The sequence below is a fragment of the Hippoglossus stenolepis genome, chromosome 6, assembly GCF_022539355.2.
Source record: "Hippoglossus stenolepis isolate QCI-W04-F060 chromosome 6, HSTE1.2, whole genome shotgun sequence".
NCBI lineage: Eukaryota > Metazoa > Chordata > Actinopteri > Pleuronectiformes > Pleuronectidae > Hippoglossus > Hippoglossus stenolepis.
The window spans coordinates 20,877,434-20,903,778 of NC_061488.1; the positions used below are offsets into that span (position 1 = coordinate 20,877,434).

General features: G+C 42.7%; 1 protein-coding gene across 13 annotated transcripts in view; it reads left to right on the forward strand.

Annotated features, from left to right (window-relative positions):
* Positions 1-26,345, forward strand: part of agrn (agrin) — a 246,455-nt gene that overhangs the window by 92,186 nt on the left and 127,924 nt on the right. For all 13 annotated transcript variants that reach the window (XM_047340241.1, XM_047340243.1, XM_047340249.1 and 10 more), the window contains one exon: positions 2,111-2,149. In XM_047340241.1, coding sequence (XP_047196197.1) covers positions 2,111-2,149 — 39 coding nt within the window. The remainder of the gene's footprint in view (positions 1-2,110; positions 2,150-26,345) is intronic.

The window sequence follows — 26,345 nt, forward strand, 5'->3', positions numbered from 1 at the left end:
CAGACACTTCATTATTCACATGTATCACCAGCCTCACCTCTACTCTCCCCTCTCCTCATTTTTCTCCTCTCTCGCTCTCTCTTCCTCCCCTGAAGCCTGGCTGTTGACAAGCAATTTTAAGTGAGCCTAAATTTAAAACTCAGCTGTGTCTCGGGACGCCGACGGGTATAGCAGAAGTCCCGGGAAAGGCTTCGGCGCAGTGGTTGACGGGGTCCCAGAAAAATGTGTTAGCGGCGTAATTGATGTGATGTGTGTTATCTTCCTCATTATCTCTCACAGTGCCGAGACATTGGAGAGACGGCCCGGGTGGCTGCACATCCATTCTGAATGTGTGTGTTGGTGTTTTTGTTCAGCGCAGGCAGCTCTGACAACTCATCAGGTCTCGGCTTAGTGAGTCCGACAGCCTAGTTGACTGTGAGTGTGCAGATGGTGGTTTAGTTGGGTTTGTGTTCGGTACTGTGGTGCTCTGGTAAACTGTGACCAGTGCAACATGATGGTGTTTGTGAAAGGCTGCTCATTCAAGCCGTTTTCAGACATGACTTGCGGGTAAAATCCAGAGAAATGGCTACGCAGTTTACCCGCAGTTTGCCTTTCACACATGCACCGCACAGCAAGAGGTTTTCTGCACAGATGCGTTCACAAAAGCAACAAATCCTCCGCGTTATTCAAAAGAGAGGTGCAGCAGCCGGGTGCAGCAGACAGAGGCAGGAAGTTACGTATTAACTCTGCTGCGAAGATCACGTGATTTCTTTGATAACACACAGACACCGATGTCGGCTCTTATCACCACAAAGTCTCTTGACACATTCGTCAGTGTCTTCCCTGCTTTTTTACGGGGAGATATTTGTTTTCTTTTAGTTTTTTTTCTTTTTGCGTCTGTCGCCCCAAAGAAGCGTCATCAACCCCCAGTATGTCTATATGTCTGTATGCTGTAGAACTACCAAGATCACCAAGAGGCTGATACTCCTCGATGTTTGTCTGTTGAGTGATGAAATGATTAGTTGTTTAATCAATCAGCAAATCATCCGAAAATACATTAGCCACAAATTGAATTCGATAGGAACATAATGCTTTCTTAAATTAAATGACAGTTTGCTGTTTGTCTCTGCTTCATATTGTAAAATAAATATTTGTGGTTTTCATATTGTTTTTCTGACAATATAAGTAATAAGAAGCCGTCCCCGCAGGCTGTTGGAAATTGCTTTTTCGTTGTTTTCATTTTGAGACATTTTTTGGAGCCTAAACAGTCATATTCCCAAAAATAAACCTGAGATAAAAATTATTATTAAAGATAAATTCATAAAATTAATGTTACTTGCAGTCTTAATTAAAAATGTTTTGCTTGTGCTTTGTGTCCCGGCAAAACAAACCTAAAAATAAAGTTAACGTTCTTCATCCACCTTCATTACATAAACATTTATCGATTCATGTTCATTGCCTGGTTAAGTTTGTCTTCAGTTTCAACCATTAAATACCAAATTTAAAAACTGCAATGCACTCGGGTTTCATGAGGTTTTTGCTCCTGAAAGTTGCTCCACACTCAGTCATTTGACACTGCAGGTCTCCGGTCTTATGGTTCCCACAATCCTACAAAGCCTTATGTCATCGTCTGCTGGGTGTTGACCAGGAGAGAAAGCATGATGTCATTTGATATATTGGAGGAAACGAGTTGTGATTCATTCTGCATATGGTTGCTGGGGGTTGGGGGCCGGGCAGTCCTTTTCATTGATGGACTGCTTGTCATCACTGGGACATCACTGATATTTCAAATCCCCTCTCACACTTTTCAACCCAAAATAAAAACACCAGTGTTCTCAATTCTCATGTGTTATAATAACAAGAGTCAAGCAGTGTGGTTTGAGACGAGACCACAGAAACAATGAATGTCACAACAATGATGAGACTGCTATCGCTGAAATGTAGCCCTGCCGATCAGCTCAGCTGGGCTCCACAGGGGCCCAGTCACAGCATTAGAATGTGTTAGATAGAAAAGTCAGGCATGGGTCTTTTTTTTTTTCATAGCAACTCAATTACACTGCCTTCACCCCAGGGGAGTCTCTGAATCCCCCCAAAACTAAAAACCTATTTCTCTCTCTTTTATCTCTTTCAGACAAACCTCCTCACTTCACACCGGCCCAGCCTCCTGATGGTAAGTCCTCTGTGATTTCTCTCTGCTCGGCCTTCACTGACCACCGGTGTTTAGGGGGGGGGGTGCCTGCAAATAATGACCTCAGACGGTCATCGCTTCCTTTGAAGTGGGCAGGCGTCTGTGTGCGCTGCCAGATTTGGCTGCTCCCGCTTGTTGTATCCACGGCCGTTGGTATGGCGGGCACGTGGCCAGGTCTGCTCAGGGCTTTGATGTGAGAAAGATCTTTTGATGACTTGATTTGATCTGCTCCACACAGCCAATCGGGCTGATGTTCAATACCTGTTACCGTGGCAGCATTCACATCCGCCTGATGGGGTCTAATAGGATAATATCCCCCCCTGTCCCAGAGTATTCTACATTACTGCAGACTGCTGAGGGTTTGTTGGCGCAAAGCAACACCGTCACCCCACCTTGTTATCCCTTTTGCTTTTCTCAACCCACACCCACACACACCCACACACACACCCACACACACAGACACACACACAGACACACACACACACACACACACACACACACACACACACACACACACACACACTATATAAATCGTTGCAATTGCCGCTGTATTGTTTCAGCCGTTTTCTGATCCAGTAACATCCGCCGTTAATTAAAGAAAGTAGCAATTTATTTCCAAAACGGTGGAGCTCGGCAAGTTTTAATTGGAGGAAAACAGCTGGTTTTCAGGCTGCTGTCATGAATATTTATCAGCAGCATCACAGTGAGTGTCATACACTTTGGCGTCGTATTTCTTTACTGCGCTGACAGGGACGGGCTCCGACTAGTTCTGAAGGTGTTGTATCCTCCTGCTTGTGCGGATTTTTACAAAGCCAGAGGTTTGTTGGGAGAAAACACAAGGATATAAATGTTTCTAATGATGCGAGGTGTCCAGCTGATGCCAGGGACAAAAGGCCACAGTGGGGACTTGCTGAGTCTGTGTCTTGTAATTGCTCTATAGGCTTGTTTGGAGAATCGGTTTTACGAAAAATGTCATCCTAAAAAGAATGTATCAAATTAGAGGCGGTTTATTATGAATGTGATTGTCTGTCCACATCGGGACAATAGGCTCTTTGCCGTCTGTGTGAAATGCCTCTGAAGTTTGACTTCGATAAATAAATAATTTCTTTTGATTGGAGCGTTTTTCAACTTGGCCTCACCTCGACACATCAGGAGTCAAATTTTTTCCCTTTTCTGCCTCATATCACAAAACCGCTGCATATTCAATTGCAGCTGGCAGAGTTCAAAGCAGCCGTTTGTTTTTGTTTTAATGACAGATGAAATTGACTTGACAAATCATTATATCTCACCGAGAGGTCTCTATTTGTCTGTTTTTGAAGCAAATGTTGCCATAAATTTTGGCTCTCTACTGGGAAAATGAGAAACAGTATGCAGGCAGTGAAGCAGCTCATTTCTGTCCTCCATCGAATTTTCCTCTACAAAAGAAATAACGCCCTGCTTATCGATCGAGCCACTCATTTCCCAAGTATTAAACTTTTTTTTTTTTCTGTCTTAGGGGCACAGTTTGTTTCTGCACTAGTCAACCGTTTAAAAGCCGCTGCTAGCCCTTAATTACATTTGCAATAGTTCTGTAGGCTTTCCATCAGCAGCCTATGCTGTTTTAATATGCCAAGCAAAACAAAAAGCAAAGTCTCCAATCAGTGGGTAAGCCTGCCCTGTGGGACGCAGTTTCTCTGGGTCATTTAACGCTGGAGAGATTAGTGAGACAATTAGAGTTGGCCCAAATACGACAGTAGGCCACTTGTTGGAGATGTATGGTTTTAGCAGTGGTGGAGGCGCAATTTAGAAGATGTTGTCGACAAGCAGAGGCCTGGTGTAGCTCTGCTATTAGTCAAATCTGCTCCAAAGAGCACATGGCTTTTTTTTTTTCTACTGAACTTGTCCTCAGCGCCAAGGACGCTCCACTCCCCAGTACTTAATTACAGGAAATCACAGACAAGATACCAAGGACTCTGCATTTTTAAACAGCCTAGTTTGTCTCTGAACTGCGTTTGATGAGACGTCCTTATTAGCACGAGGAGATTCTGCAGAAAGTAAAAAAGAAATTTGTTCTTCACATTAGAGCGAAAGAATCTTGGGACTTGCTGGGAAAAATTGCAGTTTCGGCACAACATAAGCAAAGCTCTCAGAAGATATTTATGGTGCGCGCCACCCGCAAATAGCTTACGAATCCTCCTCACTGAACAGCCTATAATCACCAGTCAAAAAAAGTGACAAAAGTCACAAAGAGGCCTTTAATCAGGCTCTTCTTCTGAAAGCTCAAAGCAGCAGTTGCTCGGCTCAGGCCGCGCTCATTATTGCCTGACGTCTCCTGATAATAAGACAGTTGTTGCGTGTTTGGCCAACGCGAGAAAGCTCAGAGAATTTGCAGCAAGAGGGATTAACGTTGGACTTTAGAGGAGGGGTCAACTGCCAGAAATGCTTCATAAATGAGGCTCTTGGCCCCCCAGTTGTCAGCGTCTACATTCAGTGAAAACACTACATGTTTGTCCACCTAAGGACATAGGAAGGAGGATGTAATAATGTTTTATAGAGATTAGATACAAGTTTATTTATGGCATGTATTTTAACAGAGATTTAAGAGGAGTTATTACCAAAGTAGACATTTATATTATGTGATTTATAGCAAATCTAGTCGTTACTGAACAAGGACAAACAAGAGAATCACCTCTTGAAATCTGTTTCAAGGTCTTCGGGCTGAGAGGAAAATCAGGTGCAGATGACTCCCGGGAGGTATCCTTCATTTCATCATATTACAACCTTAGATGACAAAACACAGGTCAGACGAGATCCAAAATAGGCCAGCGACTCAAAAGAAAGGGAGCGTAATAGAGGAGCGGAGCATCAGACAGTTCAGAGGTCTCCTGTGACTGCAGCCGCCTCTCGCACAACCTGCCTGGCAGGAGCCCATTCGCTCTGAATCCTTCAATTTGGCGTTTGTCACTGACAGCGTTCCCGAGAGGATGCTCCTCGCTGACAGACAAAGTAAACTCCTGGACTGTAATGTGATTTGATCAAAGATGGTGGAAAGCCTTAAAAAAAAGTGCCAGCGGGCTCATTTACACTTTGAGAGCAGCACCACTTCCTAAAGAACTGACATAACTCTTGGTCAGCTCTGGGAGAACACAGTAAATGCTCCACACCCATAACCCCCTCAGAGGGGGGGAATAACACACACACACACACGCATATGCGCACAACCCTCATGTAATTTATTCGGCCAGAGCCTTTCCCTGTGTTCTTGACAGTAAGCCTGACTCTGAGAGAGGCAGAATTAATTATTACTCCTCGGCCTATCTTAATTAAATCTTTTCACATCATAGATTTCACACAACAGAGGCAAAATATCTACCTCATCTCTAAGCCGGGGCGGGGGTACCGGCTGAGAATGTCTCACATCAAGATATCAAAGGTACACTGTAAAGTTGCCTCTCCAGGATTGCGATTTCACACAAGAGTTGTCATGTCCCGCTGTTAACAGAGAGCAGCTTGTTATCCCACTATTGTGCAGGCTGGTGGGGAAAAGCAGAGCGGGCAGCCTTGACTTAATCAACGGAAAGTTTGTTGCCCTTTTAAAGTACACAGAGCTCTCAAAGTGCTCGGCTGAACTCTGTATCCCTACGGCTCCCCTCGCGTCTGTGGACTCAGCAGATGCTTTTGTGAGCATCTGTAGAACTCAGTAAGTAGGGTTTTTTTTTTCTTGAAGAAAGGTCAAAGGCAAAGGCAAATGTCCCCTCACCTCCCACATCTAACCGTCCATCTTGGACAGCGCTCCCACTAAGGCTCGCCTCATCTCACCTAGCTCACTCAGTATCGATCTGCCAGGATGGGTCAGAGGCAGTCGTCCGAGGAGACAAAAACAAAAATATTAGCCAGAGAGGAGAGAACTGAGTGGGCAGGAGCTGTAAAGTGCAGCACTATTTGCTTTTGATTCCCTATGACACAGAGTAATTGTTTACACGGTTAGTGATGCCGGTTTGTTTTGAGATGTCCCCTGGCTGCAGGAGCAACCCCCGCCGACCGCTGCTGCAGGTTATTCCAGGACCTTGGGCCTTGTAAGGATCAGCAGTTGTTTGATGTGGACGGACGGCACGCTGAGCTATCTGTGGCTGTGATCAAGAGGCTGTCAGCCGGCAACCCCGATAACTACGTCTGACTTCTTGGCATTAGGCCTCGCCGTTATATAGAAACCTTACTGATCTGCACAGTTGCCATCGGCATATCAGCTTCAATTCAGCTTTATCAGTGTCAGAGATTTAAAGCAAGAGCGGAGCAAGAGATTTGATAAGAACAATGAAATAGAAAATACAATTTCAAGAATGTCCAGTCCCTGAAATTGAATAGAAGAAATGTCTTTAGCAGGGTAAACAAAACTCTGCAGACAGTATGAAACCATGGGAGCTAATTAATAGTTTCTAGCTGCTTATCGAATCTCTTATCACTCGGCATGACAGTGCCGAGAGCTGGTTGAAAGCACACCTGTTCTCATCTCTTTGTCATATATTGGATGTAATTATCATGCGGAAGGGCCTAACGTCTTTTTAAACAGGCACTCCATGTTCTTTGCACGGTGACGGCAGGGTAGCCATTCGGCACCGGTGCAAGGCGTCATCCTTCCTTCTCACTAACACAACAGCAAGTTGTTTCCGACGTCGTTCCACTTTAAGCTGTGATGGGCAGACGATCATTTAATTCTTGGAAGGCGCAGTCAGAAAACAACAACACCGGGAAGTGTAACCGGTGCAGAAAGTTTCATTGTCAGGTTGTTAATTAGAGGAAAATAAGTGGCACGCCGTGTCAGTGTGTTGCTGTAAAATATTATGCTGTGATATCCTGCTATTAGACAAGTCCTGCATCCCAGCCGGTGTTTGCCTTATTGAGAAACGCAAGTTAATGGAGCATTGTGCTGTGTACTGACACCCCGCGTACACTGATCCTGCACATGTCTCAGTTTTCTGCAGAAGTGACGGCGTCTGTTGGAGTCAGGCATCTTTAGTTCAGTGCTCTCTTGCTCTCTTGCGCTCTTGCTCTGTGAAACACACACGCACGGGCACACATGCACAGATACGGGCATGGAAAAAAGTTGATAAAAACTGTGAAATCGGATGTAAGGGGCTCTGTAAAGTGTGTGTGTGTGTGTGTGTGTGTGTGTGTGTGTGTGGTGTGTGTGTGTCCATGCACACATCCTGAGGTTCAACTGCAATCTTTAAACATTGTTTCTGGCTGAGTGAAGAAAAACAAGAGGTAAGAGGTGAAATGTTCAAGAGACACTAACTGTGTGTGTGTGTGCTTGTTTTTGTTGCCTCTTTTGGACTTTTCCCAGTACAAACACTGACCTTATCAGGACCAGTGTAACTCATGGGGTCCATAGTGCAGTCCTAGTGGGGCAAACGGTCATGTCTGAGCTGCTGGTTAGGGTTTGGGGTAAGATGGGACTTGTGGTTAGGTTTAGTTCGGCATGAACTGGTTCGAGGTTAAGCTTAGCGATAAGGTTTTGGTTTGGCAGTTAATGTGAAGTCCTACTAAGGATAGCTGCACAAACACACGCGTGAAAATTCCTTTGTGGAGTGGAACAGTTGCCTCTGTGCAATTGTCAATTCATAAGAGACGACATTAGTGTGTTTGCTTGATTTCTGTACCAGTACATTTATGAGAGGTTGTCATGGCAACCAGATGTGGAACTAGTTGTGGACCTGTCCAATGAAGTCACAGAAGAGCCCCATATCCATGCTGGTAAAGATTTTGTTCATCATTCACTGCTTGTATGCTTGCTCCATCTGCTGCAATAAAAATATAACCAAATACCCCCCGTAACAAGCGTGCACACACAGACACAGACACACGCACACACACACACAGTGGGATGCTCTTTCCTATATCTGTTGTCGTCATGGCGTTTTTATTTGGCCTCTGGACCTTGACATCAAGAAGAAGCATGTGGGTGTTTGTGGTTGTGTGTGTGTATGCGTTTGTTTGTGTTTATGTGTGTGAGATTAATATATGTGTTAGGCTCCACTGGACACAATTACAACACACTGACACATGGCCCAGCAGCATGTCAGCGACACCATTTACGCCCCGCTAGTCTTTTCCCCCTTTTTTTCAAAATACATGCACACACACACACAAGTCAGAAGGGGGGATTTCATCAAGTTGTGCTTTGATTTGTGTGTCTGTGTCTGTGTAGCATGCTGATCGCTGCCCTGTCACTGTGCTTTAATAAGATTTATGATAGCACGGAGTGAGACAGGAGGCACAAGCTGGTTAGACAAAGAAAGAAAGGGAGAGAAAAAGACTGTAAATCTCTATTATTTGAATGTTTCTGGTCGGCCTTTTCCCACAGTGTAAGGAAACTCATAGAAATGCAGATCATATTCAGTTTATATTATATATCGTGGCCTGGGGAGTGGAGGGAGACAACATATTATATGCCACAGTGGGACAGGAGTAAAAGTCAGTGGTAGAGTGCAGGGTAAAGTTTATCCACTTGTCAAAGTCAAAATGATCATTTATGCATGCAACTATTGCATTTATGCAGTTTGTATGTTCAGGGTTTGCTGATTTTCTCCCTCCAGTGGTCAATGGTTTACTCATGTGTGCACATGGCAGAGACTGAGCCGCCACCGTCAGCGTGTGGCAGGAATAAGGAGTGAGTATTGAGTAGCACTGACTTCTGACTTTGTCCTGAAGCTGACACGTGAGGCGGACAAAATCCTTCTCAGATATGCACTCTGTGAATGTTATTCTACATATCTGCCTCATTGTTGAACCCGACCCTGAATCATTTTTACCCATAATAATTCCTCACAATCTGCCTACTCAGGCTCTTTTAACATTCCTCAGTGCTGAAGCCCCAATTAAATTATGTAGAAGGTTATGTCGGTGGAAATGGATGGATATATACACCTAGTGTATATATTAAATCTGCCTCTTGTTCCAACATCTTAAGATGTAATAAATGTCATATGTAATGGTAATGAAAAATGGTTATGCACAAAAAACAGTGTCACAATGATTAGTTGTAGATGATCCATCTAGATCTCTGAGTACGTTTCCTTCCTTTTTCTTCCCCTGCACTTCAAAAGAGAAACCTATATATAGACATCTATATAAGGGTTAGATATACCTCCCTCCCTACCTATATCTACTACCTACCTACCCCCTACACCTCCCCAGCTTACCTCCCTACCTAACTCCCTCCCTCCCTCTCTATACCTACCTCCCTACCTCCAAATGTTAGCTGGGTATATTGCTTTTTTCCCTTCTTGTGCACATCATTCTCTTACATCACTCTCAGTTTTTTTTTAGCCATCCACGAGAGAGAACAAATAAAGAGTGTGCCGGGGTCTGCATGTCTGCTTGCCTTCCCATTTCCATAATGAGAGAAAGAAAAAGGGGAGGAGAGAAATTGAAATAGAATAAGGAATTGAGAACAATTTGAACAATTTAGCTGTTCTGTTTATTGTTTGAGCGAAGGAGGGAAGTTATTGTGTCTTTTCTTGATTGCACGCAGCATATGAACGTATGTGCCTCGAGGTGTTTGTGTCTCTGTAATTTGGTTATTCAAACAGGATTCATCTTGTGTGAATTCATGCGATGGAATGAGCACAAAGTCCATATAGAAAGTGTCAAATATTTCCTGTAATAATCCCACAGGCAGGCTGGTGTGTGTGTGCAGATCTTCTCTGCAGAGCTTGTTTTTCCACTGGAGCCTCATGCACCCCAGTACAGTCTGTATCTCTATAATTAGGGGTCGATGTCACTGAAGGCAAACACTGTGTGTGTGTGTGTGTGTGTGTGTGTGTGTGTGTGTGTGTGTGTGTGTGTGTGTGTGTGTGTGTGTGTGTGTGTGTGTGTGTGTGTGTGTGTGTGTGTGTGTGTGTGTGTGTGTGCTTCTGCTGCTGTATTTACTGGAAATGGTTGGGTCCAACCCTTTGTTAAAATCCGGGTTAAGGTTAACAGGCAATAATGCATCTCTTTAGCAAGTTATCTCAGACTTGGGAGAGGTAATTCAACGATGTGAGGATAAGAATAAGTTGTTTTAATTAAAAGATGCTTTTGAATGCATTATGGGAAATGTAGCATTTTACTTTAGACCTACTTTAAACCCTCTCAGCTTCTGCTGCTTCAATCTTGACCGGTCTCTTTTTTTTAATACATCTCATGTGAGCCCCCAACTTTACGATAGTGCAGGAATAAATCTCTGGAGTATCCCTTTAAACACAATACCAGAAGACATTTTTTTTTAATTTTGTCTGAGACGTTTTGTTGCACACGAGGATGAGAATAATGTGTCTTTGCTCCAGTAAATCTGTTTTAAACATCCTTGACGATAGACACACCTGCAGACACACACTTCCAGTATGCACACACATCAGCCTCGCCCGGAGTGAAGAGTTTTATGTACACGTCTTGCTTGATATATGGTTGAATGGGTTGTGTATCAAGTGACTGCAAAGCACTCAGATTCAGTCGTATGCATTCAACATGTGCTGCACACATGTGACATTTCACTGCAAGTGAGCTCATACTCCCCTCACTCTCTCTCTCACACACACACACATCCAGATGCATGCACACACACACACACAAATACACACACCTTGTCGAACACAAGGCATCCAGTGTGATGTGAATTAGCTGTGACATTTCCCACTGGTGTCAGTCGGCTCTCATCTGCCACAGCTGTCTCCTGTCACTACACAGCCAAACGTCATCTTACTGTAACAATTCACTTCTTATTGGTTATTCGTCTGCGGCTTGACACGTTTTTCTTTCATTTTAATGGCTTTTAACTAATTTTCTGAATTAAGTGACGGATCGCTCCAACGCCACTTCATCAAGATGTTGACGATTGCGAGTGGCAGTACTTGAGATACTTGCTTTTTAGATCAAGCCTGATTGAAGGCCTCATTGAAGGGTTGTTTAATCAGCTCGATAGCGGCCAAATAATGATTGAGGACAAAATGGTTTTACACACTCCCTGCTTGTAATTTTTTTTTCTAGTTTTGCATTCCTGCTTTTAATACTTATATGCTCTCCATCTTCTACTCACTCTAAAGTAACATATAAACACTTCCCACCATAATATCATCACACACACACGCTGACCCCCAACGGTGGCGGCAACCTGCAGGTGAGTTTTGGTTTGCAGGAAATGTGGAGGACAAATGCCTGCATCTGGGCTCAAGTGAATAAGGAGCGTGTCTAATTCAGTCCATTAGTTGTGCAGGCAGCTCATGCATGAAGCAGCACTACAGCTGCTGTGGAGGGACTAACTTAATGTAACACTGGTGCACCGGCTCTTTGGAAATATGTGAGGGGAGGAGGAAGGAAGAGACAGTTAGGCTGACAGCTGACGACGCTATGGAAAACTGCTGTTTCCAACCTGAGCAGCACTGTCACAATGATCATCAATCATTGTATATATATAGAGATTTATTTTTTCTTTGTTGCCGTACATTTCATTTCCGGACCTAACCCTCATATTTGCTTACTTTTAATCTTTTCGTCCTATTTTTTTTCCTTTGAAAAACTTTATAAATATACCTTCTTCTGTTATACTGTTTCAAGTATCACTGAGTGTAACACTGAAAAGAAGTAGGAAGAGAAAAACTGAGATGGAAGTGAACAGGAGGGGAAAGAACAACAGAGGGACAAGGGAAGAAAGATTAAGAAGGAAGTGAAGGCAATGTGTGTGTGTGTGTGCGTGCATGTGTTTGTTCATCAATGGCGGACAACTTTGAATAAAACAGGTTGGCCTAAATGTCGCCTCTCACAGAGCCCTGCTCCGAGCACAGAAATTCAGCGTTTGAATGGTACCACAATGCATTGCTCCTTCAATAGCTCAGGTTTAAATAAAAGATCAAAATCAGCTCGATCAAGTCAATAAATCATTGCGGTGCTGAAATGTGTTTTGCCAAGTGGACGGTCATCAGTGTATTCTCTCAGTTGGACTTAATCACAGCAATGGGTCAATGCATTTACGCCCACGTAGGGTGGGGTTTAATTCAGAGTCTCGAAGCCATGGAACACTCATCAATCCCCGGAGAGGCAATACATTGTTCAAAATGAGACTTTTATGTGCGAACTGAAGCACCAAAGAAAAAAAAAAGAATGTGCAATTACCTTAGTGCCATGCTGGGTTCATCTGATGCCACGCTACGATTCAATCACTTTCCCCACCCCCCTGACTAGTTCCATTATTGCTGAGTGCAACACGGATTGGTTTGGGTGATGATGTGACGCCCTGTATTTTTTGTCTTTCCACCAGATAACGAAGCTTTTCTGTATTTTTCTAGCCCTCGTCCATTTTTGTCTGGAGTGCGTCTGAACTGGAGCTGTTAGTGACGGCAGCCCGGTTCAGCACTGCCTGTTAGTGGGCAGCACAGGTCAGGAGCTGTGACAAAGAGACAGGCCAGTGGCAGGGGCAGATGGCAGCCAGCGCACGCACGCACGCACGCACGCACGCACGCACGCACGCACGCACGCACGCACGCACGCACGCACGCACACACACACACACACTCTTCCTGGGGCAGTGTTAGATTGGTCACAGTGGTCCTCCTGCAAAAGATGAGATATGGTGTTCGAGATAGGAGGAGCCTAGCTTGAGGGACTTCACACACACACACACACACACACACACACACACACACACACACACACACAGACACACACTGTCATTATTATGCATCAGCACACCCTCTAGCCAATGCAGGTAAACAAACAGGGATTGGTGTTTGTCAAAGGATGCGCTGTAAAGCCAACTTAAGTAGGAGATCATATCTGGTCTTTTTCCTGCTGCTCACTGACCAAATACATTTTCATGCAAATTCAAAACCAGCTCAAAATTGGCTTTTTGCTGTATACTGTGGTGCATACGGAGTAAACAGTGATACATGGATACACAGCTGCAGCTTTGAGAAACTTTTACAATTTTAACAACAATCTGCAACATTTTTTTATGAATTCATCTCTTGTTCTTTCTGCTCCCCGTCCATCGAAGTAGCATGTTGAATTATTCAGTCTGTATTCAATCATCAGAGGTTTTACATTTGTTCTAATCACTAGGGGGGAAGTGCTCTGTCGCACAGGAAATGATGTGTTTTACACACATCTGCAGCGGGATTGTAGCCAACAGATAGAAGAAGAACTGCAGAGTTAGTAGTCAGATACATTAGGCTCTAGTATCAACATTTTTTTACTAGAAAGGATAATAAACCGTATGAAACCCTGTTTGAGATACTACCACATTTTCTCAGCAATAACCATTCAGTGTATTTGCATTCTGTGAGTGCTGCTTTATGAAATATTGTAGCAGGTAGTGTACAGTGGGTTAATGTAACTGAAAGCAGCCGCCTGCTGCAAATAGAAACGATGCTGATGAGAACGGTCACTATTAGCGACACCAGCTGCACATACTAATTCAACCTACTGTTCTAATATAAATGTGTTTAAGTGCAGCATTAATCATTATGATTGTCTATAAATCGTGGCAGGAAATAAAACAACTTGGAATAACTTGTCCAGAACGGTTTGGGCGTTATTTAAAGTTTCTCGGCATAAAGGTTAACTTACATAAATCCTGTCGTCTTAACGATCTCCACCATTTCTATCACTGAACACATTATGCTAATGGACGGAGTCAAGCCCAGCTCTGTCAAAGAGACACTGCTGCTTTTAGTGGGAGTGTTCAGGTTCATCAAGTTTTAATGAGCTCCCAGTGAAATCAACAGAGACAGTGAACACTTGACTTTATCCCAGCTCACTGCTCCTCTGAGCTATATGCAGAACGCAGGTACAAGAACTGTCAGTTGTTTTCAATTTTAGATTAAACACAGCTAATATAGCACATAATGAAAAACAGGATTATCACACTAATGCTTTTTCACACTAATGCTATTTGCCTTATAGAGGGAGACGTGGCTGTGCTGATGAGATGTAAAAGCTCAAAGCGTCTGATTCAATCTCCATAGTGAATCTGTCATTTCCCAGGAGACTGGGAAAATGTAGTGGCATATGAAAGACACAAATATATACTGTGTATATATATATATATATATATATGTAAATACATGCTTCCAAACGTATTCACACATCCTTGTCTAACACATTATAAATGTCTTCATTTGTTCTTCTAAGCCATGGCAAATATGTGGAGATGTAACTTTTTGGTTTGAAGTTCTCTGCACAGACGTGTTCACGAAAGCAAAAAAATCCTCCGCCTAATTCAGGCGAAAGGTGGAGCAGCCGGGTGCAGCAGGCCGAGACAGGAAGTGATGTATTAACTTTGCTGCGTAGATCACGTGTCAGCTCTTATCACCACAAACTCTCTTGACATCTTTGTCGGTGTCGTCTACGTGTGTGACGCTGTTTTTTACCCCTTTTTTTTTTTGCGTGTTAGAAGTGCATCAAACCCCCCAACCCACTCACTCACGGTGATTCTGGACATTATACTAGGTCAGGTGGAGAAAGTCTCTAGTAGCTGCGGAGGAACTGCAGAGTCCAGTGCATGCATGAAAGCAGCTTTAGTGACTTGATCGTGAATTATTTATGTGATGACGTTTCATTAGTAGGAGCCTCTTTCGCTGTACATTTCAAACCCAAGACTCCAGCATTAATTTTCAGTTATACTGATGGATTAAGTTATGCAGAAATATGTAATTAGGGGGCTCTCTAAGGTGTCCAGAGGTAACAGCTGCACCAGACGTTCTGACACAAACATGTGTCATGATGCTTGCAGTGCTGAAATGATTCTTCTGCAGGAAATTTCTCTCTGACAGAAGTAGTGCAGTGGCATCTAATTAAGTTTAGACCAACACCAGAGGTCATGTCTGTCAGTGCTTGTGTATTTTTGTAAACGCAGCAGCATCGTGCACCACTGCCATATAGTGGGACTCAGCTTTACTCACAGCACTGTGAATGCAAACATATGTAGGCACAGGTGGGAAGTGAAGCCATAACTCAGGTTGTGTCATCTGAGATGTGCCGCACACTTGGAAAGCCTATCTTAAAGAGATATATTACAGTCTGTAAAGTGGTTGCAGCGTGAACACACACACACACACACACACACACACACACACACACACACACACACACACACACACACACACACACACACACACACACACACACACACACACGCTCAATATGAACTGCACTGGGAACAGAGGCAGTATCAGTGAGCAGAATCAAAAGTGAGTATCTCGATTTCTCTTCCCTTCTGCTTTCAGGAACACCCAAGCACACAAACCGAGCCACGTTCGCCATCTGCATTCACAGCTTTCGCCATGAGCTTGAATTTACAGAGATTCACAAGAAGACTAAAACCACAAAGCTTATTTCACACTGATGTGTAACTTTATAAACCTTCGGGGAAAGATAAAGCACTAATTGGAGCTCTCTGCAGTGTAAGTACACCATCACTTTTGAACAATATTTCTGGTACGATTTACCTTTTCTGTTTTGTTACATTTCAACTTGAACGGGTGGAGACACAACACCACTGTGGACACCATCTAACACATGAACATCTTCTTTATAGAACTTCACAGGCACGATTGGGTCTGTAGTTTTTCTGGTGTTTGCCTTTCATATATGAAGAACGCAGCAGGAGATTCTCTGCTCAGGCATGTTAACAACAACACAGAAATATCCAGAGCGTTCAGGCGAGGGGTGGCTCAGCATACAGGCAGGACGTAACATATTGATGCCACTGCAGAGATCACATGTTTTTTTTTTTTTACAGCACATCGACACCAGGGTCAGCTCTTATCAGCAAAAACATGTTGTCTTTCCAAGTTGTGTTTTCTACGTGTATGGCACCTCTTTGTCAGCGGCTGGAAGGATAAACTTGGGAGAATATCCAGCCCCTCTGGAAAATTTCAGGAGATTATGCAGAGTTAAGTGCATGTCTGAAAGCAGCTAAGGTGAGGTTGGAGGGTGCAGTGTTGAAATAGCACCTGTAAGAAATAAAAAATCTCCTGCTATAAAGTCAGCGCTTTAGAAAGGGAAGTGCGTGCTCTTGAATATCCTCGCAGGCTTTTCACCATTTCCCTACATTATTTTATTTTGTTTTTGGGGAATTGATTGATATTCAAGATTCAAGATTCAAGAGTTTATTGTCATATGCACAACGATAACATTAAGCAGTCGCTTGCAATGAAATGCTTGGGTCACAGGCTCTCTTATAACAATGCTCAATTAAAATTTAAAATAAAATATACATATCTAAAAGATATATATACACCTAAAGAAAAAAAGAAAAACAATAGTGCAAGTGTGTGCAATAGTGAATATATTTGCTGTGTCTCTGTCACCTCAGGTTCAAGCTTTTAATTCACTAAAATGTCCTTTTGTACCTGTTCTGCCACAAGTCAAGCTTCTGTCAGGCCTTTAAACCATCAGATTGTCCACTTTGGGGTACGGGCTCAAGGGCAGTGAAGGATTATGTGGGATTGCTTCTGCATTGCACAAGCTAATATAGATTCTTATTTGCTTTGTATGTGTCTGGGAGTTGGTGGGGCCATATGCTGCCGCCCGAGGTCCCGGTGAGGGACGAGTGCTGAGCAGGAAGCTCTGTGTTATGAGTATCCCAGGTGCAACATTGTCTTCCTCAGCCCTTCATTTATTATCTCTCTCACCTCCATGGAGTAAAGGATTAATGTGTGTGTTGGTGTGTGTCGGATATGGATTGCAGCTCCAGCCGTTGTGTGTAAAGTTTCCAGTCCACCTTTGACTCTGGATCTGGTGCTTGTGGGGAAACATTGAGAGTGAATAAGGCAATGTTGATCAGACTATTTTTAACCAGAGTGCTGGGAAATATATCAATTATTGAAGTGTGTGTGTGTGTGTGTGTGTGTGTGTGTGTGTGTGTGTGTGTGTGTGTGTGTGTGTGTGTGTGTGTGTGTGTGTGTGTGTGTGTGTGTGTGTGTGTGTGTGTGTGTGTCTTGCGCCTTGATTCGGCCTCGCTGTTCAGTCTAAAAGATGGAAGGGATTGTTGATCCACTTTAACGCCTCACAGAGCCGGATCTATGTAAAAATGAAGAGCATGGCAGGAATGGCATACGCAGATGCTGCCGTGATACATGTCACACCTCTAATTCCGTCACACCGTATTATTAAGCAACATTCCACTGGTACGGCAACATGGCAGCCTGTTTGGTTCAGTGTTAATAAGCAATAGTAGCCTATAGTAGAATGTGTGTGTGTAGAGAGCGAGAGGGAGAGAATCAGTGTAAGGGCTTATAAATAGAGTGACGCAGGCAGTACAGATACATTACAGATGGAGTGTGTGTGTGTTTGTGTGTAGGGGTTGGTTCTGCCTGTTTGTTTTCCCGAGATGATACTTTCCAAGGTCCGATGCTCCATTGTCCATGGCGGACCCCTATGCCGACATCTATCTGCAGCCAAACATGTTTGACCATGAACAGTGTACATATAGCACATGCAGCAGACAAGAACACAGATTCTTGTTTTGATGGCCATATGGTTCTTTGATTTATTCAACCTTTTCTTATTACACTTGCCTCTTGCCATGGTACATGCCCCCCCAGGTGTCAGCGTCTTTGTAGCATTTAGCAAACACAGTTGTAGTGCATCACCGCCTCCAACTGGAAAGGAGTCGTAAGCAGGACATCAACTTGTGAGGAAAACCAGACCCATGTAGCCCCTTTAAACTCATTGAATCAGTTTTATTTCAATCCTTGGTGCAATTTCCTGTGTATTTTTGCATGTGGAGACACAGGTCTAATCCCTGCCCTGCTAACTGATTGGTCCCATCTTAGCAAAGGTACGGATGGCTGGAGATGTGTACCTCAGTAAAAATCCAACCAAGTTTATGTAAAGTATACCCGAGCTTCGACTCTTCCTCAGCACTGACACTTGACTGGCCCGAATATTAGAAAAAGCCTCTTGACGATGAAGATTTTGAGTGTTTGGATTCAGATCACTGACACTCTGCTCAGCCATTATCTCTGTATTTCAAGTTGCAGCGATGAAGTGATTTCATTTGCTTCCATTCATCCCTCAAATTATGTGATAAAATCTCAGCAACAGTCACTGAGAGGTCTCAAATATTTCACCGTATTTTGCAGCAAGCTTCCTTTTGAAGTGTCCATGAAACGTCACTGCTGTTTACTGAGTCTTTAGACTCAGAGACGTGCGGCCAGAAAGTTTTTAAATTATGTAAGTTGGATTCGACTGAGTCTTTGTATTAGATGGTGAGTGAATGCAGAGAGAGGTGAATTAGGCCTCGTTCACACACATGGATTCAAAGTGGACTCTCTTGCTGGTCGGCTTGTGAGAGTGTTTGAGTCGAGCACATAATTCACGTCCTCCGCTCCGATCGGGCTGTTGTTTTCTCACACTGCAACTATATCAGTTTCCAGAGCAATTTATCGGAGAGAACTGGTTCACCATTAACTGTGACCATCCTATAGTTTGTTTGAGTGAGAGTACTATAAAAAAGCTATGTGCTACTTTTCAATAGGGAATCAAAACGAATGCAAATGGTTATGACTCCCTCACATCTGAGTGTATTTGGATACATTTAACTTTTTTTAACCTTTAAACTGCAGCATTGGGCACTTTTTACCACCAGCAGGTTTTGGACTGTATCTCTTAGGACCCAGTATGTATGTAAATGAGGCATTAAGAGTAATGCACTGATTCTGTATTTTACTTTATATATCACAATGCAACAGAGACAGTGATGGATCCCACTCCCAAAATACTGGCCTGCATTTCCCATAATGCAACTCGTTTTTTGTTTATTTATTAGGATCCCCATTAGCTAATTATCTTATAACATAAGTTAAGTTAAGCATCTTATCTTACTGGGGTTCACCTTTAAAAACATAAAACATTAAAACATAAAAATTGCATTACATTTGAAACCACAGAATAGGATGCACAAAAGAAATGTATAAATACGATAATAATGCACCAAAAATAATGATACTGAATAACACCAAGGGAATCACATCTGAGCTGAATTACACAGTTTTTCTTATTGTGTCTTTTGAAGGAGACTATTCTCGATCTGTTTGATATTAATTGGTAACCGGAGAAAAATGAAAAATGTCTATACAGAGCAGTTTGTTTTAATGCACTAAGGTTGTGACCTAGGTAATACCAGCTCATCATTACTGAGCTGACAGCACTTGACTTGTGAAAACAGTGGAGTGCCCCTTTAAAGCCACAAATTACTGCTGCACTGTGGTGAGATTCCGCCTTTTGTAGCCATTCATCATGTGTATGTGGCAGCAGTGCTTGTTCTTATTGATTATTTTCTTACTGTTACATTCACTAAAGGGAGTCAGGTAAAATGAGACCCAAATCATTATAACATTTCCCAGTAATGTTATAACAATAAACATTTCAATTTTCATTTTTTTAAATGAGCAATTTTTTTGAAAATAGGCAGAATTGTACCATCTGTGGGGCCTATTACTGAAAGAATGAAACAAATTCTACTCATGCTCATGTCCTGCATTTGGATAGAAGCGCTTGGAAAAATAAAGCGGCTGCTCTCATTGAATCAGTTTTATTTCAATCCTTGGTGCAATTTCCTGTGTATTTTTGCATGTGGAGACACGGGTCTAATCCCTGCCCTGCTAACTGATTGGTCTCATCTTAGCAAAGGTACGGTTGGCTGGAGATGTGTACCTCATCCGCCTGACAGCTATTACTATTCAGTGCATGACAGTTGGATAAAACTGGGAGATGTATCCATCCTTCTGTTCATCTTGTTTGTATGTACTCACTAACCAAGCCGGATTGAAATGTAAGCGGCGGGGCAGCTCTCAGAATGACTCTTTTTGTTCAAGCCATCTGTGTTGTTTCCGTGTTAATGTTTTTATATGCAAGGCTTCAATTCACACCATCTACACCAATAAAGCGTCTTTATTTGCTCTATGCACACACACGCACACACACACACACGCACACACATACAAAGCATGGGTCAAAGGTCAGAGTCCCACCCCCATTGTCATGTCCCATTATTTCCGGCCCAATTTCCAGGATGTAAATGGCCTCATGTGGAGCTGAATACTTATGGGTAAGGTTGAAGCATGAATATGGACGAGTCCCTGCTAACAAACACACACACACACACACACACACACACAAACTAGTGTCTGGCCAGTCGCACACTCCCACCCAAACCAGCTGGAGATCATCTGCAGGGAGGTGATGGACACTGAACAACCTGACCCCACCCACCCTCATGTACTATTCATGACAACCTTTCCACTAGCCCCTTTCTCCATCCTCAGCAAGCACACACACACTCACACTCACACAAATACACACACAGACACACACCTCAACCATTATTAGACCGGTCCACCTTGTGGCCTCTGGCTCGCTCAGGCAGGTGCATTTACTGTCTCTGCCGTTAACGTTTTAGTCCAAGCACCAGTGAGCATGTGCACACGGCAGCGTGGTCACATAATGAAGCAAAGTAGCTAAGTAGTGAAAACACTGAATCGGGTGAAAGCTTGATGGGAGAAAGGAAAAAGCAACAGAGCAAACGGACGGAGGGATGGTTCGGTGGATTAAATTGGGATGAGCAAATTTGTGGTTGTGTAAGGTACCACACATCAACTTTCCTTTCCTTTAGTAACTTTTGTTGTGGTGTCCCTGTACACCGCAAGGTACACAGGGGGAAGGTTTGTCTCGGCCACAAGATTACAAGGTTTTGCCGCATTTTAAGATTTGTGGCAAACTAAGATAAAGGGGCCACATGCAGACAGTTTCCTTATAGCTTGTGTGCTGTAACAGTTTGCTGTTGGTTTAACAAGCACACTGTGGTTGTGCAAAACAGCAACTGTGAACAAAGCAGATGGAAATATCGCATTTCTACTTTTTCTTTTCAGTGGGTCGTCATCAACTTCATCTGGCTCACTGTCTCTTCTGCATTCTCCCTGCTCTCTGTGTTTTGTCCCTCTTCATTTGGCCAGAGTTCTGCTCCTAAGTGTTATGATGGCAGGGGAAACCCTGGCCTCCAGCTGCTGTAAAGAATGTGTGGAAACGCATGAGTCTAAATGATTGCCTGGGCTGAAACATAAACTCAATTAATTCTACATCAAATTAATAATATGGTTGCAGATCTAGACTTCTAGGTCGTTTTATTTTAACTCGGCAACCTAAATATTTCTCCCCACTTTGCAGGGCACTGCAGGTTGATATTGATCGCAGCAGAGACGACAGTGCTGGGAGATTGATAGCTTTGCCTACCGACAGCATGAATGAGAATTCCTTGTAGAAAGAGTCATTTAAAATCCTTGGAGTGAATGGGAAAACAAAGCTTTAATTTATTTGCTCAGTGTAACTCAGTCTAATATGAAAGGGTTAGTAGTACTGCTGAAGTCACTGTTTGGTTTTCCACTATACAACAAAACAACTCTCTCTTTATTCATATAGCACCATTCAATATGTTTTAGAGTAAAAAATGACAAAAGTACATTGAAAAGCATCGGAGGTGTGATACCTACCCTACATGTGCGTTTTATATAGGCTGATACATTTACACTATATACATTATGTTTGTCTTACCACAGTCTCATTATGATATGAACATTTATACACAATATAAAAGGTCAGTGGTGATGCTGGTAGTAATACTTTAATGATATTACAGTGGTAACAAAAAGAACCGGTTCATTTATTTCCTCCATTTGATTTGTGTATATGATATAATGTTTTAGTTTGTGTTAAATGTGTAAGTAGGCGGCTGCTTGCTAATACACAAGCTAGCTTTTGTTAATGAGCGAACAACTTCTTTATGCCCTGAAAAGGAATTAAATAATAAATAACTTCAACAAATGAAGTCACTCTCCATTCAATCAATCTTTATAAACCATGTTAGGGTTTTATACTAATGGCACATATAATGTATTATAGTGCACTGATGAACTGCATTTTTTTATCATCACAGACACAACATGTGTATTCTATTTATTTAAACCCATGAGAATATTTGAGCATTAGAAGCATTAACATTAATCTGTTGTGGGCGCTGGTTATTGGACATTAGTATTTATATGTCGCAGCTTAAGCAGCGTTCTATGTTGAAATTCTTTGTATTAAACGACAGGGATATTATTCCGCTAGAGATTGTCTGTGAATGTGAGAGAATGAAATCCTGTAATGCACTTAACAAATTCATCATTTGGTGTTAATTGTTCAGTGAAACTAAGCGTGTGTTGTAGCGAACGCGGTAATGGCCGCTCCAACCGGAGGTTAAGACACGCACACACACACACTCACACACTCACACTCCAGCTGACTTGTATCTCTTGCTGTCGTGTATGAAAATGAAATGCTGCAAACATAATGGGCATCAAGACCCTTGGGTCCCTCTCGCTCGCCGATTCTCTTATTTCTCCTGACGAAGGCGTTTGTTACTTTTCATATCTTTACTACGCAGGTATCCATAAATGCACACTGTAAAAATTACATACTTAGCATCATTTACCATATGAATAGCCCTGCATTTCATGTAAGTGATTCATGTTAATGCAGTCTGGCACTCCATTAAATGGAAAGAGAATCTGATGCAATCTAAATTTCAATGCTGCTTCGCCTCAAACACTCTGGCTCCCTCTCCGATGACAAACTCTCCACACATGTGCCTAGTTTAGCTGCAGCGAGCCCACATACTGCTGTCACCTTCTTCTGCCTTCAAGTGCTTTTAGGAGATATCATAATTACGAGCTGAGCGCAAACGAACAAGCCGACAAAATGGCTCGTATGAGTCATAGCGTAGGGAGATTCGTAAACTGCTGAGATGTGTTTTTTTATGGTGTTGAGAGGATTTCAAAAGATACCTGTGATTGTATTTAATGATGTGTTGGTGGTGGTTTTTATGGAGAAAGTTTCCTTAGACATGTAAACAACTGTAGACAACGTTGAAAGCTTTATTCACTTTTTTCCATTTTCTTCAGCTGCAGCTTTGGCCTGCGTACTGTCTGAAATAAAACAACAGCCACTGAGTCAAAAAGGCTTTTGTTACAGGGTCCGTTTTACTGTTATATCCAAAAGAACCATATTTACAGTTTGTGAACTCCAGCGAAAGAAGCTTATGAGGAAAGCTTGAAGACGGTGTGAGACACTAGCAGCAAAATCATTTCGAAATAGTTCCCCATATGAAAAGAAAACAAAAGGCTGGCAAGGAAAACACATGCAGCAGTGTTTTCCAAGGCCAAGGACGGCTCTTATCAAAACCAAAATTAAGGTTTTGGGACAGGATATTGTTCTCTGAGGTTAACCTGCAGCCCTTAAATGCCTTGCACAGTCCGAGTGTCTGAAACGGGGGTGGATCCAGGGGCAGAAGTGCCCTGAAGTGCCCCTGTCTGATCAGCTGCCTAAAAAAACCACTAGTCACTTCCTAACAATACTAACAAAAAAATATGACGATTTTTTAAGAAGCGTCACACAATGTGCTTGAACAAGGACCAATTTTCCAAATGTACAATGTAAATGGGACTTTGCTCAAAGCTATAGAGCTAACAGTAAAATAGGAATTACTTAAATGTGCATCTGACTGGATCTGACTGGCCCCTTTATGACCCCTGGTTTAGAAAATTCCAACATCTCTCACTGGTCTGTAATCGCTACTCTGCAGCTCGAGAATAAAACAACAAGCACAGAGGAAACCACATTGGTTCCAGGCTTCATTTCAGAGGCGATTGCTCATGAACGCCTCGCATGTGATGTAATCCCACCTGTCTCACTTCCCTTACTGGTCTGCAACCCACCTAGCTGGAGCTGAACTAATTCAGCCTGACATGAGCCCCGTTGATATGTTGTCAGGATGCAGCGTCTTAATCGGCCTCAGACATATGTCGTTCAAGCTAAGGATCATTAGCGTGCCCTCTGGGGGGGAAAAAAACATATCGTGCAGTTGAGTCGATGATGATTCAGAAATGAATACCTTCCCCGCGTTCCCTCTTCCCACTCTGTTCCCAAAGGTGGAAAGAAAAGGCGGCCACAGAAGGAGAGCGAGCGCGAGGCTGCAGAGACAAAGAGAAGCATTTATCAGCACTTCCATATGCGTTGAACATTGGGAGATGCTAAATTGCTCAGCCAAAAAGCCTTTAATAGATGAAACATGCCTGCCATATGTTTTAAAAGACGTTTGTGGGCAATGTGTTTTTGTCGCCACACATTAGAAGTATTTTCCATATAAATTGGTTGGTGTACGGTGTAAAAGATAAGCCCCAGAGTGAACGGGGACAGAACGGGGAGGGAGAGGAACCGTTGTCTGTGAATAAACCGTGTTCTGTTGTCATACTGCCGAATTTATGTTCGCACATTTGCATTTTTATTTTGACACACTCGTCAACAAAGAGGGAGACGCATCACACAGTAACAGAGGGAAATTAAAAGCTGTTCATTTTGAGGCGTAAATTTGTTATTTTAATAGTTTTTCTCCTTCGGAGCTGATGTGACCTCTGTCGAGGTCAAACAACCACAGCGAAATACAAACATCACTGAGCTGCAAAAGAGCAGGTAGCACAGAGCTGACCGGGGCTCACACACACAGGCCTTGGACTGAATTGTCTTGTCTCGGTACAGAATGGGATCGCATGCACCCTCACACACAGACCTGCATTGACTTACACAGAAAAACATAGCACTCAAGGCTCCAATGGACATGGAGGCAAACATCGCCTTCCTGCTTTCCATCTTGTCACAGGGCACAATTTCACTTGGCATTCAAGAAGTGTGTGTTGTATGTGTGTGTTGAATGAAATTCTCTCATTCCACCACTGGTAAGAAGAAATCTAGTGTTATAAAGGTGTGGGTTATAAAGCCGGCGTCGCTGATAGCACTCTTGTTTTGATATTCCAGAGGGAAAGGCATATCTGTATGGCATAAATCAACTTGATGCAGGTAATATGATTTCCATCCACTCACAAAAGTAGCGCTAGCTCTTTACACCCATTATTGCTTGAAACCCATTGGTGGGGCTGTCAGCTAATTTCAGAGGGTAAGTTCATCTGAATGACTTACACCCTTTTCCCCCACAAATTGTAACGTGCCAGTTGGAGCAACCTCAATTTACCTGACATCTGAGCTCCACTGGAAACTCATTCCAGCACTTGTTTAGCCTCCGCTCCCTCTGTTCAGCAGGAATATGGATCCACTCGGCCACTCCTCTGTTCTTTTCCAGCAGTTTGCTGAATTGTACATTTTGTCGGATGAACGCAGCAGCCATAAAAGTCATCCACTGTGGCTGACTTCCTTCCGTCAAGCTCTGCTTTTAGCCCAAGTGAAACTTTACAGCAGCAGTGAGGTTGACTCGTCGAGAGTTTGGTTTGCTCTGCGAAAGTGTTCCCATTTTTTTCCTGGTGTATTACTGAACAAGTCCGCTGCCTGTTTCAGTGAAAAACTGAAACTGAACCTTCTTCCACAGCAGATGAACGGACAGCTTGTCACTGATGTGAATTGAAGACGCTCTGTTGATCGACTGTTAAGCACAACAGCTGGAACTCCTCATTTACAGTGTGGTGGTCCTGTTTGTTTTGTTTTTTATATTCATTTTTTATCCCTCCCTCCTTTTAAGGTCGTATTACACATGTATATTATGCTGCAAATGATTCATGCTTCATGGTCTTATTTCATTTATTTAAATCGTATTGATTTTGACGTGGGTTTTTTGCCGTTATTCAGTAGTTTTCTTTTGTCTTTCCTCCTGGTCCCACTTTGAACATTGTGATCATTAATGATAAAATGTGTATAGATTATGGCCACAATGTAATGTGGTTGCAGTACACAGTCGTTTCACACTGCTGATTATTTCCATAATTAATTAACCTGTTTTTATTTTTAATTGAACAATTGACTGTTAAGTCAATAAAAGAAAATATTGGAAACATTCTAACAATTATTTGATAATAACAATAAAATTAAAGTTAGAAAATACAACAAATCTTCTCAAATGAAAAGTTTAAAGCTGTACATTTTCAGCATTTTCACTTAATTAACAAGGAATTGATTACTAAAATAGCTGTTGATTCATTTTATGGTAATTGTGGGGCTGGGTGATAATTTATTCGGTGACATCAAATCATTTTATTGTAAGAGTCAGGTTATCAACACCCATTTGATTTATGAATGTGTGACTGCATTAATTTAGTGACTATTTTAATCCACTCAAAAT